Source organism: Balaenoptera musculus, chromosome 15 (genome assembly GCF_009873245.2).
Source record: "Balaenoptera musculus isolate JJ_BM4_2016_0621 chromosome 15, mBalMus1.pri.v3, whole genome shotgun sequence".
Classification (NCBI taxonomy): Eukaryota; Metazoa; Chordata; class Mammalia; order Artiodactyla; family Balaenopteridae; genus Balaenoptera; species Balaenoptera musculus.
The window spans coordinates 82,133,061-82,148,400 of NC_045799.1; the positions used below are offsets into that span (position 1 = coordinate 82,133,061).

The 15,340-nt window shown below is 55.8% G+C and overlaps 1 protein-coding gene across 7 annotated transcripts; it reads right to left on the reverse strand.

Annotated features, from left to right (window-relative positions):
• Positions 1-575: 575 nt before the first annotated feature.
• On the reverse strand, positions 576-15,252 carry CPSF4 (cleavage and polyadenylation specific factor 4). 7 transcript variants are annotated; one of them, XM_036825283.1, is made up of 8 exons: positions 15,018-15,252; positions 12,215-12,265; positions 9,923-10,075; positions 7,616-7,711; positions 7,130-7,223; positions 5,938-6,010; positions 4,354-4,524; positions 576-1,510 (listed from the first exon to the last, which is right to left on the reverse strand). In XM_036825283.1, the coding sequence occupies exons 1-8, from the start codon at positions 15,118-15,120 to the stop codon at positions 1,442-1,444; spliced, it is 810 nt and encodes a 269-aa protein (XP_036681178.1). In that variant the 5' UTR covers positions 15,121-15,252; the 3' UTR covers positions 576-1,441. The 7 variants fall into 7 exon arrangements, with proteins under 7 accessions (XP_036681178.1, XP_036681182.1, XP_036681180.1 ...); XM_036825287.1 differs by lacking the exon at positions 15,018-15,252 and adding an exon at positions 13,049-13,067; XM_036825285.1 differs by having other exon boundaries at positions 1,301-1,510; positions 4,354-4,446.
• Between the last annotated feature and the right edge of the window lie 88 nt (positions 15,253-15,340).

Genomic DNA, 15,340 nt, shown 5'->3' on the forward strand with positions numbered 1-15,340 from the left:
CCCATCTTTCTGCACCATCCCGGGGTATTGGGGTATCAGGGAATTGGGAAGTGTGGGACCCCCTGGTCCTTGTAAGTAAGCTTCACTTGCAGGAAGCTCAGTGGGATGATGGAGGCGGGAAGGGAAAGCACAGGCCCTGATAGGAGCTCTCAACTGCTCTGTACCCAGCACCCTCTTCCTTATCCTTCACCAAGGCCTTCAGTAAAGTGATAATTAAGGTCAGAATCAGTTTCTTATTGGGGGTGTGTGATAGGCATATATACTGCATGGAGTATAGGGTGAGATGCTGTGGCTAATTATCTCCTGCAAGATCTGAATTTGAAGGAACAAGTATTCAACATCAGAAATAAAGGACACCTGCCAGGTGGCTGGTCCAAAGGCCAGGCTTCCAGACTGTACAGGCTGCCAGTACAAAGGCCTTTTCTTCCCCTGGCAGTATCACTTCCGGTCGTGAGACTCACATTCACCAAAAGCGGAAAAGCGAGCACCGATGTCAAAGCTTCGTGCCAGGCAGCTAATGCAGCCAGTAGCAAGAATCCTCTTGGCATGGAGTCCCCGAAGTAATGAGACACAGCTTAAAAAACAAGGTTTAATCATGTTCATAAAAATTGTTCTTGTAATTGAACTTGAATAGGCCCACTTGCCCAGCAGGCTGCAGGTGCCAGTTTCATATTTCCAGGCTCAGAGGCAGGGGCCTCTCCTCTAGGCCAAAGGTGTCTGACGGTACAGATGCTTGATGGGGCAGGAGGTAGGTGCACAGATGGACTGCATCGTCTGTTTCAAGGGTGTCTGCAGCCCCAGCTTAAGGTATACCTTAAACACTGTTGAGCAGGTGCCTCAAGAAAATAAACCCAGAGGAAAAAGACCATCACACTCAAGAGCCCTACATGGTCCTCTCAACTGCTGCCACCCTGGAGCAGGACCGGCAGAGGCAACTCCGCACTTGAGTTTGCTCTGAAGGGCTGTCTCGCTTAAATCACGTGGATAGGCACGGCCTCTGATTCAGCAGGACAGGGAGGAAGCAGGCATGAGTTGGCCACAGCTTTAAATGATCCAGCAGCCCCTGGTGCTTAAGGAGGCCCTGAGGGGAAGGGCCACCTTCCTCACAGAACTGCTGCACACAAGCCCTTCCCCACGACTTCCTCCCCCCGCAGAGGGTGGTGTGCAGAGTCACAGATGGGAGGCCTTGATGCCTAGACAAACATGATCCCAACTTGAGGGACCGAACTGGAGCACATGTCCCCCTTAAAAAAAAGATTACAGCAAAACGATAGGGAAACTGACAGACGTAGCCCCTCAGAATAAAACCCAATATGCCTGCCTGCCAGCTCCAGCCAGAGTTCTACCAGCATCGAGCAGGTAGATGCACACTCCCCAGGATGGCCCAGCGGGTCCCCAGTAACGGGGCGCCTCGGGCTGCTCTGAGCTGCTGCGGCTGCTGTCACTGTCCACTGAGAAAGGCCAGGTGCCCTTTGGTGCATCTGTTGGCGTAGTGTCCTTTCTCGCCACACTGGGGACAGCAGGAAGGGAAGGAGGAAACAAACAAAACACATTGTTTCAAATGCAATTTTCAACTAAGGCAGCACCCGCTAAATTCCAGGTTGGGAGCAGGGACTCTGAAATTCTCAGCGGCACTGATTTTCATTCAAACACGAGGGAAAGGGAGCTCCAGAAGGTAGAGTGGCACAGAAACCGCAGCCAGCAGCCCGGCCGGTGGAAGGGAGCGCGCGGGCCACGGCGGACTCTTGTGGTGGCGGGCGGGGTGAAGAGAAGCCGGTGGCACCACAGCGCTCCCGCCTCTCCAGGGACCAAGCCCCTCTGCACGGCTGGCCAGTCACTTACCTCTAAGGCACAGTTCTGGGACTCCCCTGAGACAGGGGAGGCGGCCACGCAACAGAAGCCGCCAGGCTCCTCCCCCAACTCAGGGATTCACTGCGAGGAGAGAGGGTGGGCTGCACCCAAAGATCTTTCCCTCCTGGCTCGTGCGCACTTGCCTAAGCTAGCCCTGGGCCAGGTCTGGGCCACAGGATCAGAGAGACGGGATAATGATTAGACTTGGGGGAAGAGACCCGGGAGAATCACTTCAGAAACTCCAGCACGGACCCTGACTTGTCCCGGCTGATTCTCCAGACCCTTCCTTAGCTTCTCCTCATTCGTTCTCATTACTCATCAGAAAGCAGAAGGGAATTATAAGGAAGGAAATGGCAGCCTCGAGCACTGAACAAGGGGTCGGGAGACAGGTCGGGGCACCCACCCCGCACTAACCCACCCAGAGCCCTCCCAGTCCTTGCTTCCTTGGTCTGGAACTCGGGGCTTTGGCCTGCTCTATTCCCCCGACTGCACAGTCCCCATGTTTCCAAGTCTTTCTGATCTGTAGGTGTAACGCGTGTGGTCGAGTGGCCTGTGTAGCTGCCAGCTGGACCTCTGGCAGATGTGATAACCAGAGGGAGGGACTCCGTGGCCCCGCTTGCTGCCCTCGGCCTGTCCACTGGCCTCCGCAGCTGATCCTGGGGAATCAGGATTCCCCCGAGATGGCTTTAATATCAACTGTGCCCGTGGTAGGAAGAGGTTGTTAGGTTCGTCCCCTACCCCCAGCCCCATCTTTCTAAGGTTCCCGGACTCAGGAGAGCTTGCTTCAGAGGCCCTGCCGACAAGTCCTGGAGGAGGCAGCACAGCTCCGCTGACTCAGGACACCCGAGTCTCCTCACTGTACTTGAGAACTGCCTGGTCTCCCCTCACCTTCCTTCACAGCCCCCCTTCCATACTCTCCTCCCCTGTTAGGGCTCAGGCTCAGAAATTTCTGTGAGGCCTTCCCTGCATGCGTGGGCACTTTTAACTTCGGTGTCTGGGCACCTGCCTTCCCCTCCCTCGGAACACAGACCCCTCCCGGGGAGGAGTGACAGCGGTGGGTTTCTCCGCAGAGCCCACAGAGCAGGTGCTCAGTGAGTGTCTGACGGCTGTGGGAAGTGACCAGTGGCTCAGCCCTTCCCGAAGGCAAGTTCTAGGAACAATATAGGCATATGCTTTTTGACTTGGCCCTTCTACTTGTAGGCCTGGATGTTCCAGACACCAGACAAGAGCTCACAAATGTCTGTCAGATTCAGCACTATTTTTAGCAGCAAAAACTATAAATTAATAGTTTACCCACGGAGAACTGTTTACCAACAGAGAACTGGTAAAATTATGTAGCCACTGAAATACATCAGAGTTACTTATGCCAACACAGATCAGAATATGTTATAAGGAAAAAGGGATTATAGAACACTGTACATACTAGGGCCCTATTTGTATTAAAATATATATTGTGCTTGTGCTTGTGTGAATAAGAGTTTAGCAGAGCACTTCTCTGAGTGGAGCCCCCTGTAGGAGTTGTGGAGTGTAAAGGAGTATTGAAAACAAAACGTGAGAACACAACAGCTGGGTAAAGTGGCTCTTTTAGGAAAATGGTGGGAATAAAGGGCAACACTCTGTACGCTGAACGCTTCTGTATCATCTAAAAGTTTTTACAGAAAGCATGTACTAATTCTGTATTTCATCTAATAATCTCCACATCGGAAATCTTTGTGAATCTAGTTCTGTTGGTGGTTTCTGCTGACAGTGGTGCTTGTTTCCTTCTACGATTTTTATTATGAGCTCATTCTGGGGAACCTTAGTTGTGGGAATTCTGTGTGGCCTGGGTTGAGAATAAATTTCTCAAAGTCGGGTGCCAGGGGCTCACCCATCCAGGGCTGTTTTAGATTAGAAAACCCAGTCTGTGGCTTTTTGGCCCACACCAAGGCTGTGAACACAGGCCCAGACTCAAGGAAGGGCCTGCCAGTGACGACAAACTCAGAAGGGCTTTTCTCCCCACCTTTCCATCCTGAGCAGAGAGTGAGATGGACAAGTTTTCCAGTAAGTTTTTAAAAAGTTTACCCTTTCCCTGAACGTCCTGTTTTGCGAGTGGGTGGGGGTGAAGGTTCTACTCCATTTCCTCCCCACGCGGGCCTAAAGCTTCTGTCCCTTTCCTTTGGGTGTGCCCACCTGGGATATGAGGACACCCAGAGGCTTCAGGGCTCACTCTGTTCCTTGGATTCGTGCTCCCACTTCGTTCCCGGCCTCTGGAAGGTTCCCATCCCTTTCTTGAAAGCACAATCCTTTCATTTAACAGCGTGTGTTTAATTGTTCACCTGGCCTTAGTGTGTCATGGACAGAAGTAGCATAGTCTCTAGCTCACCGGAGTGGCCCAGTTTTACTCTTCCAATCAGCAAAAACAAAGATGTCTTCATTCTTCAAAATCAGCTAACTCTCTGGGGAATGAGGGAATGGCCACTGACTGTGAAGACCCCCTGCCACCCCCCCGGCCCCGGGACTCACCTTGTAACAGGTGACCTGCTCCAGCGGCCGGGGTCCCCGGTTGCCTGCGCTGCTGTTTTGACTCTGCATGACCCCGATGACCTGCGGGGCTCTCTGCTGGTTGGGAGAAGAGTTCTGACTCGTTAACTGGATCAAGGAGGACGACCTTTGTAATGGCGGATTGTTACTTTGCTGGAAAGAGTTATACAACACGGTTTTACTGCGGAAAACACGTGCACGCAGACTACCAATGGGGACAGGAAAAAAGAGGGCGGGACTTCTCCCGCATGACCGTGACCGGCAGGAAGAAGGGCTTCCGTGGTGGCCCGGCTCGGGAGAGTAGGTGGAAAAGAAACGTCTGGTGACGGTGGCAGGAGCCGCTGCCCGAAAAACACCATGCAGACACACAAAAACGAAAAATAAAAGAAAACAAAACACCAAAGAGACGAGGCGGTCTCTGGGGCGGCAGGGCGAGGGCATGAGCAGGCCTTACTTTTGTTTGTGAGGTTCTAGCTTCAGGTCAGGATGAACGCTTGGTTCAGCCAGGTGTTTAGAGCCTACACGGCGGGCAACAGTCACAGAAAACAGTCGGAGGCTGACACGCTGACCTGCGGTCTAGGGGCTGAGAGGGCCCTCCGCTAGGGAGCCGCGTGAGCAAGGCGGACGGGGGCGCCTGGGGTGGGGCCTGGACAGCAAGGCCACCGCCGACTGACTGAGCGGGCCCCTGGCTGTGGCCCCGTCATTGCAGGAGCCCCGAGCTGGGAAGCCCAGGTGGTCATGGCCGCACCCACACGCGGGAATGCCCGGCTCTGACAGGAGTTCTCTTTGGTTCATCCCACACCCTCCTGACGGTGGCGGGCAGTGCAGCGAGGGTGGCCACGTCCCCTCCTGGCTGCTTGGCCTCTGTCCTGGAGGAGGGCCAGGCGGGCTCCGGCAAAGGGCTCAGAGCCCAGCCGGGTAACAGGTGAGGCTTCACGACGGGTGGGCAGTTTGCTCAGCCCGCTGAGACCCTGCCTAGGACACCTGGCCAGCCTTCCTCTGGGCCCCCGCCCGCATCTTGTAACCAAACCCAAGGCGCCTTTGGCTGGGGGTCACTGCTGCAGATTCCCATTCGTTTATGGCATTTCCCTCTCCTCATGCTGGAGGGGTGTGGGATCCCCTCGCTTAGGAGACCGGAGCCAGCCGATGCCTCGACCCTCTGTTCCCAGCATCCCCCCTGCAGTCGGGCACCAGCCAGAGAACCAGTCAGCCACACTTCCACTCCCGCCCCGCTGGGAGTCCCGTTTGTAGAGGGAAGGGTCTGAACCACAAGCAAGAACGGCAGATGTGTGGCGCCCACGCTGCCCTGCGCTCGCCAGGCAAGAAGGGAAGAGAAGCCCGGTGGGCGTCTGGCTCCAGCAGACAGCCCTCCAGCCCAGAGAAGGTGCACACTGCTCCGCTCCCTGGAGTTTCAGCAGGAACCAGGGTGACTCCCCTCCTCTCCCGCCTCCTCCCACGATCTCCAGCCGGGTCTCCGGCAGGCCCCGCACTGAGGCGGGGGCACTGAGCGTTCTGCGGCCAGGGCGCGGCCAGGCCCGGCAGCAGCGCGGGCCTGGGGCACGGTACCTTTGTGGGAGGCTGCGTCTGCTGCGGCAGTGGGGGCTGCTCGGTGGTTCCCATCGGCAGTTCAAATCTAGGGCTGGTCACCCAGCGGCAGAAGGGGACAGGAAAAAGAGGAGAAGAGGAGGTGAGAGAGGAGCTAGGCTGGCGGGGTTCTCGAGTTCTGGCCCCGGGAGAATCACAAGCAGCCTCCAGCCAAGCACAGAGCCACACGAGCCACCTGGACGTAGGGCGGGTGCTGGTGCTCAGGATGGGGGGGAAGACAGCTCTGACGTGCCCGGACTCAGACCCAGCTTTGCCTACACCTAGCTGTGAGCCTGGGCAAGTGCTGCTCAGAGAAAGGAGGGAAACACAGCTGGTACTGTCAGAGCCTCTCCAGAGGCGCTCTGTACACAGAAGGCCTTCCCAACAAACACCCTTCCCTGCAGGGGCACCTCAAGTGTTAGACCTCTGACAGCAGAGGTCTGGGGGACACGCCCTCCACCGCCGCCCCACACACAGGAATCCTGGGCCACCTGTAGGCTCCTAGGCTCTCATCTAGGGAGTGGGACCAAGTCAGGAGCACCAGCCACCTGCCCACCACGTGGCAGCGACCAGGACACTCTGCTTCCGTGCAGGTGTCAGCAGCATGGATGGAGGCAGCACAGGGGGTCGGGGGGACACTACTCTACGGTCCCAGTGCCACCCCACAACCACCCAAAGTGACAGAGGTGCACCGAGACCCAGGAGAGGAGCGCTGAGCCCTCCCGCACAAGGACTGGGCCCCAGAGGTCACAGATCTGCCTTTGACCCGGAGCTACCACCTGCCCCCGGCCAGCGGCTGAGCTCCGAGCCCCAGTGTCCCCATGTGTGAAATGGGGACATCCTTTCACATGTGAGGGTTCTATGAGCCTCCATATAGGAGGTCCCGAAACCGAAGCTCCCTTCCTTCAGGGCACAGGTTCTTAATCTGAGGTCACATGTGCGTGAGTGTTTTCTGGAGCACAGGGCCCATAGCTTTCATCTTAGTCCTAGATGGTCTGGGACACCGTAAAGGTTACCCTGCTTTAGGCAGAGCCACCTCCGCTCAGGAAGCAGTGGTGGTCCCTCCCCATCTCCCACCCCTGCCCCAGACCCTGTGCTGACACTACCCAGTGACCAAAGCCCCGATGGAGAGATACAGGGGGCAGCAGGGCCTGGGCAGGGGCTGGCTACTCACTGCATGAATTTACACGAGGGCCCCTCCGGGCAGAATCCCACGAGGTAATTCACACAGATGACTCTCCGCGTGTGCCGGTGCCTGCACAGGGGGCCTGTGGAGCCAAGCGCCAGGGTCACTCAGATTGCCCCCTCTTTAGGGGATGCCCTCATGCCCTTCTGCCAGTCAGAGCCCTGCCCACACTGCTGCCTGGGGGCAGAAAGCAAGAACAGGGCTTCAAATGCTGGCTCTGCCTCTTATTCAGCAGGCCAGTGGGCAGGGTACACACCCTCTCAAACACTAGTTTCCTCATCAGAAGTACGGGTGAGAATGCAGTCCAGTGGGAACCTGGGGAGGCTCAAGTGACTTGGTGTGAAAAAGACTCACTAGCCCCCCAGTGCCTAACACCACGTTTTGCAGGAAAAGGCAGGACAAGCAGAGGGTCATGTGGGCAGAGGGAGGGAGGACTGGCTTCTGGCCAGGCAGCCCAGCTACCCGGACACCTACCATGCTTGCAGAAGCCACGGTCGTACCAAGGACAGTCCTTGATCTTGGACTCGGGGTCGATGTGCAGGAAGGGGCACTCCTTGTTGCTGCACTCCCCTGCAGGGAAGCCCAGACATGCGTCCACCTGGGAGAGCTGGACCCAGACCCACCTGTGCTTCTCCTGCCGCCGGGGCCGCGGTACAGCAAAGAGGGCCAGGTGGGGCTGGTGTCCAGTCCCGGCCCGGCGAGCCCTGAGACCCAGGGCAGGGTGTCTCAGAGCCTCAGTACCCTGGCTCGTACGTGGGCTGTGACGGTCCTTCCCTCACAGATGTCTGTGCTGCCTTGAGGGTCAATGACAGTGACAGAGGCGGGCACAGGGTACACACTCATCAAACAACTCATGGCTCCACCCCTCGCCCAAAGGAGGTGTTGGCAATGTGGGGGGCCCAGATGTGCAAACGCATCAGTTGAGACCAGTAGCAAATTACCGTTCCGCTCTGATGAGCTCTGATGGGACGGGGAAGGGCCTGAGGACTCGACCTCTTACGACAAAAGTAGGGAAGATTTGGGAACTCACAGCTGGGTCCCTACGGTGGAATGTGATAAAGCCTTTAGGAGAGCTCCTCTCGGGGGCCGCGGGCCCAGCTGGCCACCAGCATCTTCCAGCCAAGCACAGGCACCGCTGACCCGGGCAGCTGCACCACCTCCGGTCCATTCACACACGAAAGGCCAGTCTGGTCACTGCTGCTCAGAGCGCACTCCTTCCCAGACCCACACGTCCCTGTGGGGTCTAGACCAGTCCCTTCCCAGCCACACTGGCCTCCCAGGGGTTCTTCTTAGCCTTTGGCCCCCAGCCCAGGTCTCCCCTCCTCAGAGAGGCTGTCCCTGACCACACTGCCTCAAGATCTCCTCAGGTGACCCCATTGCTGTTTGTCTCTTTCAGAGCCCTTATGGTGAATTTTCTTCTTTGTCTTACTGGTGAATCAGCTGCTTCCTTGCCTGGGCCACTGGAGTAAAAGCACCACGGGGCAAGGACGGTGCCTGTCCTCTTTACCACTGTCCCTCCGGTGCCTAGAAGGGGGACCCTCGCCTGTGGAGTAGCGTCAGGAGCTGCAGACGGTGCGTCTGCACCAGGACAGGCTCTGCAGGGGACGTGCAGGCAGCCGATCGTCACAGAGGCCTGGAGGGCAGCGGGGCCCAGGGCCATCGGCAGGGAAGGTGGGAACCCAAGCCAGCTTGCAGAGGCGCCCCCGGGAGTCCACCCAGGAGGGCTGGCTCCTGCCTTTGGGGCCAGATGGGAGACGGCTCCCATGGAGAAGCTGCTGCCCCTTCCCCTAGTGGTTCCCACGCTGCTATGGGCAGGACGGAGAGGGTGGGGAGCTGGGAAGCTGAGTCCTGTTTCCTATCTGTCTGTGCTTTGACTTCTCAGCTTACGTTGCCTCTACAAAAAAAGCCACAGCTATCATTAATAAGCCAGCAGGCCAAACCTATTGGGCTGCTGAAATCATTAACGTCTCCTCTGACAACAGTGCTCTGAAGGCGTGCCGCACGCCCAGCGTTCCTCGGCCCATCACGAAGCGTGCGGCACGCTTCCAGCCTCGTGCCGGCTCCTGCCCAGGGCCTGAGGCCGGCAGTCCCGGGGCCAGCGCCCACCCTCATCCTGACCACCAGGGCTTCTTCCTGGGCAGCCTCGCCCAGGGCACAGGCAGGGGAGTCTAGTTCCATCACGGAGCGCATCAGCCCCACCGCGCCCTGTGCCAGCCCCACCGCCCTGGCTTCTCCACACAGTTCACTCGGGTCAGCTGAGGCCACGTGTCCTCTGAGCAGAAACAAAGGCAATTTCACTTTCAACGTTAAGAGGACGGTTCTTTGCCACCAGAAGACAGCCCCGGAGCAGCTATTTTTAAGGGGTATTTAGGACAGACAAGCTACTACCCAGGATCACACTTCCAGAGAGAAGGAACCGACTCAAGCCTGAGGGGCAACCAGCTGCCACTCTGGAAGAAGCAGCTGATTTAAGGGAGAAGGTCCGCTGGAGCAGAAACAAGGCCTCCAGCCAGCTGCCCTGCTCCCACACCCACCGTGAGACCTGGGTTAGCCTCGACTTCCCAAAGTACCTGCCAGCGCTCAAAACACAGAAGCACTACGAAGACACAGGGGTTACGAGAGAATAACCCTAACTGCCCATAACTGAAGGGCCAGCTGAGGTCGGCAGGCATCGCAGGCGCCTGAGCAGCTGCTTAACCCCCAAGTCTCGGTGCTCGGTGGAGCCTCCCGGGGCTCCCTACCCAGGGGGTCTGGGTGCCGGGAGCCTGCCACACGCCTCACCGAACTTCGAGTAGAAGTAGCACTCGGGCATCTTGGTCATGTCGTACTCGTGCAGGAACTCGCACTGGTCCCCCTTCTTGCACAGCCCCCGCAGCCAGTGTTTGCACACGACCGTCTTCTCGCCGCTGATGTGGCGGAACGGGCACATGCCCCCTGCCAAGGAAGACGGGTCGGGGGGTGGGTGTGGTGTGAGGAGCCAGGCGGCCCCTGAAAGCAGCGTGTCCTGGAAAGCAGCCACTGCCCTGGCAGAAGGCAGTGTGATTTTCAGCAGCATGTGAGCACACATTTTAAGTTTCAATAGTTATGGATTTATTTTAATGTGTCTTGGGAAAATCTAAAACATCAAATCATGATCCCACAGATATTCTATAAGATGGAAACTTAAGAAGCCTAAAGGAGATGGGTGGGAAGAGGGGAGTGTTTTTCTTAATTTAGTTAAAGAAGAGTTCCGGTGATACACAGACGTGGCAAAATTTGTAGGGGTCATAAAAGACTGGGGTTTGAGAAACACAGCCCTAAAAGATAGAAGCCAGAAGAAGCCTGGATTCCGGGTGGGCTCTATCTCTAGTTCAAAGTGCCCACTTACTCAGCCCTAAAAAGGACCAAAATTGGGTCATTTGTAGAGACATGGATGGACCTAGAGACTGTCATACAGAGTGAAGCAAGTCAGAAAGAGAAAAACAAATACCGTATATTAACGCATATATGTGGAATTCAGAAAAATGGTACCGATGAACCTGTTTGCAAGGCAGAAATGGAGACACAGACATAGAGAATAAACGTACGGTCACCAAGGGGGGAAAGGGGATGTGGGATGAATTGGGAGATTGGGATTGACATATATATACTACTATGTATCAGACAGATAACTAATGAGAACCTACTGTATAGGACAGGGAACTCTACTCAGTGCTCTGTGGTGACCTAAGTGGGAAGGAAATCCAAAAAAGAGGGGATAGATGTATACGTATAGCTGATTCACTTCGCCATACAGCAGAAACTAACACAGCATTGTAAAGCAACTATACCCCCCCAAAAAACCCAAAAACCCCAAAAAGTACCCACTTAGCCTCCAACAAGTAAGAAAGAAATCAACTTCAGAACTGAAGAAATGCATTGTATACAAACTGGGGGAGGTCTGCCTTCTGTAGAACCTGAGCAATCAATCACCCAAATAGGACAGAGCCATACCCTGGGAAAGTCACATTTCTAACTGGTGACCTGGAGGGACTACTGGGAAGGCCTGACCAGAATGAGGTTGTGTCTGGAAAAGATCCAGACCAGCCCCACTGAACAGAACCTTCTGCAATGATAGGAATATTCTCTATCTATGCCGTCCAACATGGCGGCCACCAGCCACACATGGCTACTAAGTAATTGAAATACGACTAGTGTGATTGAGGAACTGCATTTTTTATTTAATTAAATTTGAACAGCCACACGGAGCCAGTGGCTACTGTATTAGTTAACACAGAAACAGTCGTAGTGCCCTGTGTTAAGGATGGCTGTGCTAACAGAATGTGGTGGGTCAGAAAGGCAGAAGACAAGGGAATGAGACCAGGAGCCCAGCAGAGGAATGATGTTCCGACCAGAGAGCCTGAGGTCAACCTGGCTGATCTGCCTGGCAGGGTGAATGACTTGAGTTATAGAACCACAACTTGCCCAAATCATCCATTAAAACCATCCCCTTGCTGTAATTCTGTGTGCCTTATTCAAGCTTCTAATTAAAATTTAGTTTCCAAATAAATTTGGCTACAGGAAGAAAACTGCCCAGACCTATACATGGCATGCAGGGTCCCACCCAGCGGTACGTCTTATGAATCAGCAGTTTGGCTCATGCTGCCTGTGTTGGGACCTGGTTAGTATGAACAAGAACCCCACGAGACACACTATCGCGGAGTTTTTTGATGAGAGTACACAGAGGACATGAGCTTGTGCAGACTGTAGAATCAGAAAAGGCCTGGGCTCAGCCACTCACTGACTCTACGACCTTGAGAAAGTTCCTGAACACCTCAGGGCTAGGGGCCTCTGTCCATGTCACAGGTCAGCTCGTGGCTGCAGAGAAAGTGAGGTGAGAAGGCAGACTCAGAGCCAGATTCAGGCCTGTGTTCCAGGTTTCAGGCAGAACACCCCACCACGTTCCTAGCTTATCTGGACCAGAGTTTCACCTAGGGACACCGTGAGTCTGCAGAAAGCAGGGTGAGCCAGGGACCTGAGAGCCTGCAAGTCTGCCGGGGACAGGGCAGTGGAGGGCACCTCAGGGGGAATGTCGGGAGCCAGGGGGTCTCTTACCTTTGCCACAGGCAGCTTTCAAAAAGAATTCGCAGACAGCAGCCCCCGACTCTGCAGAGAGGAGAAGAGGTGTCAAACAAAGCGATGTGTAACTGCTACTGGTGACATCTGAAGATGGGGAGGGAACCCTTCTGGCCTTTAACCCACGGAGGGGTCAAGGCACAGGAAACAGAGTGGCAAAAAAATGCTAAGCCTGACCAAGCAAGGAAAAAGCTCCTTAGTTCAGTCATTCCCTGCAAAATGAGACATCCACGCTGAGACCAGTCGTTATTCAGGGCTTTCTGAGAATCTCCTGTAAGCAAGATGCTTTCAAGGAGTTTGGAGTGGATGGGGGAAGGAAGGATGGAACGCAAGATCACAGAAATTAGTTACTCCCCGCTCAGACGTTCCCGAGGGCTAATTCAGGGGCGCTTTAACCTGAGGCAGAGGGAGGGAACGATCTCACAGGAAGCACAAACAAGCGAATGGGGACTCTGAGGAGGAACCGGCTCCAGAGGAGAGGCAGGCGCCTCGGAGAAGCTATTCTGGAGGGAAGAGCATAACTGAAGACACAGGAGCAGGACTGCTCTTAATGTGCAATACCAACACACAGTAATTAAAGGAGCACAGTCTCCTGCTTCCACAGATGGAGCTGGTCCTGGTGAGGGGAGCAGGAGAATAAAAGCTGAGTGCAGCGGAAGTCAGTGGGGTCCAGGGCTGTCCCAAGGAGCCCAGGGACTCACCTGCCATGGCCACCAGAATCAACAGCCCGTGCCTTCCCACACAGTTTTCTCTATCAACAGGCATTTTAGCATCATGGGAAACCCACCGACACCATCTCTGAAGCCCACTTACGTGCCTCTCCTTGCTAACTTGCAAGAGATTCGTTGGCTTCTTGGAAGCAGGCAGCTTTTGCTAGGACAGATTTAAGGTTCCAGTGGTGGGAGTCACAGGGGTGTCACTCGTTTGCATTTCAAAAAGTCCGAGAAGTCTTACATTAAAAAAACGTAACATTTAAGAGTATTTCTGGGCCTTCATTCTTTTCAGAGGTTAAGGTCGTTTCATTCCCTAAAGCCAGAAGAAGTCCAGAGTCCTGGAGATCGGGTTTTAGGCAGACAGGATAAAGGAGTATGCCTTCAGGGCAGAACTGATACTTCCCCATATTAAGATGGGACTGAAGTGCAGGGAAGGCGGAAGAAGAGCTGTGGCCTCCCTGGCCTCCCTGGCCTCGAACACACTGACCGTGATCTCAGGCAGGCAGTGAATGTTGACGGCACGTACCAAGTCTGAGGCAGTACCTGTGGCCAGGTATGTCCTGGACCCTCCCTAAGCACAGGTTTGTGGGCTCCCCACCTCTGCGCCTGCCCTCACAGGCTCAAGTATCTGTGCTTCCAGGCTGGAGCGGGGAGGGAGAGAAAGAGCCGCCCTGCGTGGAGGGTTCCATGGCATCAGGCTAGTGCCATCAACACAGGAAAAGCCCATGCGTGAGTGGACATACACGTAAAAGCACAAAGTGATCACGCGTATCAACGAGTAGGTTTAAGAGTGAGTATCTGAATGTGAGCAGCGGCTTATGAGCCGTGTACAGTGGAGACAGTGCTGAGTGTGTATAAAGTAAGGCTGTTTGAATTGTCTCTTGGGCGTGAGCATTGTCTCACACATAAGTGTCAGCGTGAGAGGGACACCTCAGAGGTCACGTGTGCATCAGAAGTGTGGCCACTTGAGGGGAATGAGGCTGCAGAGAGACCTGACCAGCCGTGGGACACGTGGGAGAACGTGGGGCTGTGGCCCATGTCCTCTGGCAGTTGCAGGAGATGGCATGGGGAACTGCAGATGGAAGGGTCAAGAACCCTGGCGAGCTCATCTGGCTCCACCAGGCGCTGAGCCATCTTTGGCAAGTCCCCTCCCCCACCCAGGCCTGAGCTGCCCCACCTGTGGCTTGAACCCAATGACCTCTAAGAGCCCTCTGAGATTTAATGTTATAGCGTTAGATTTCAAGTATGTCTGGAAAAGAGAGAAATTAAGGAAACTGTTGGTTTCTTTTAAAGTGCTAGACGTTCCAGGTAATTCCCTGGCGGTCCAGTGATTAGGACTCGGCGCTTTCACTGCCGTAGCCCGGGTTCAATCCCTGGTCGCGGTCAAGAGAAATAAAAATAAATAAAGTGTTACCCGTCCCACCTGAGTTGGCGGGGTGGGGGAAGCCAGGAGCCACCACGCGAAGCGGGACAGTGAAGGGAACTCAGGCAGCTGCCTGGGTGTGATGAATGACCCAGAGGTGGGGTCCAGAGAAACAGTGAGGGATGGGCTCCCAGGAGAGCGAGTCCTAGGAAAAAAATGGAGCTTGAGAGTCTCACTGGGGTCTCCTACAGAGAGGGGTAGGTGGGTCCTTTCCTCAGCAAGGCTCCTCCAACGGCCCAGTTTTGATGAAAGCAAGAAGAGGGCGCTCAAAGTGGGGGGCCTGGAGGTACGGAAAGGGGATATCTTAGTACTTTCCTGTAGTTGGGGAGTGTGTGCGAGTGAGGGCAGGATTTCCAACCCAGGACACCTGCCTTCATTCAAGAGTTATTTTAACTGCCGGACGTGGTCCTGCCCTTCTGAAGACTGCCTTAAAATAGCCCCGGGGATCGAAGATCGGGGCAGGGGGGCGCTCCCTAGTCCAAATGAGGGGAAAAGGGGGGTTCCCAGGATTGGGGGAAAGGAGTCCGGGGACCGAGAGGGAGGAGTTCCCGAACTGAGGGGGAGGGCGTCCCGGAACCAGAGAATGGGGGTCCCGGGGCCGAGTCGGTCGCGCCCCTCGCCCGCCTGCCCCCTCGCCCGCGCTCACTGTCCATGCCGGGGAAGGGCAGCGGCTGCGCCCCAAGCTGCTGCTCCACAGCGATCTCCAAGTCGAACTTGATGTGGTCCACGCTGGCGATGATTTCCTGCATGGTGGCAGTGGCGGCGGCGGCCACACCGGCCCGGCTCCCGCTCAGGTCCCCTGCCGCCCTCACACCTCTACCCGCTGTCGGCCCCGCCGCACACGGTCCTCCACCTCCCCGCCTCGCCGCCGCCGCCGCCGCCGCCGCCCGAGGGATGCTGGGAGCGCCCGGAGCCCGCGCCGGCCCTTTCGCCTGCCCAGACTCAGCCAATCAAGCGCAGAGTACGGGC

Coding starts and splice junctions, on each gene's coding strand:
- CPSF4 (XM_036825283.1), bottom strand. CDS start 15,120: ATGCAGGAAATCATCGCCAGCGTGGACCACATCAAGTTCGACTTGGAG. Junction 7,712..9,922: donor CTACTTCTACTCGAAGTTCG/GTGAGGCGTGTG, acceptor GCTTCCCTGCAG/GGGAGTGCAGCAACAAGGAG. Junction 1,511..4,353: donor AGCAGGTCACCTGTTACAAG/GTGAGTCCCGGG, acceptor TGCTGTCCCCAG/TGTGGCGAGAAAGGACACTA.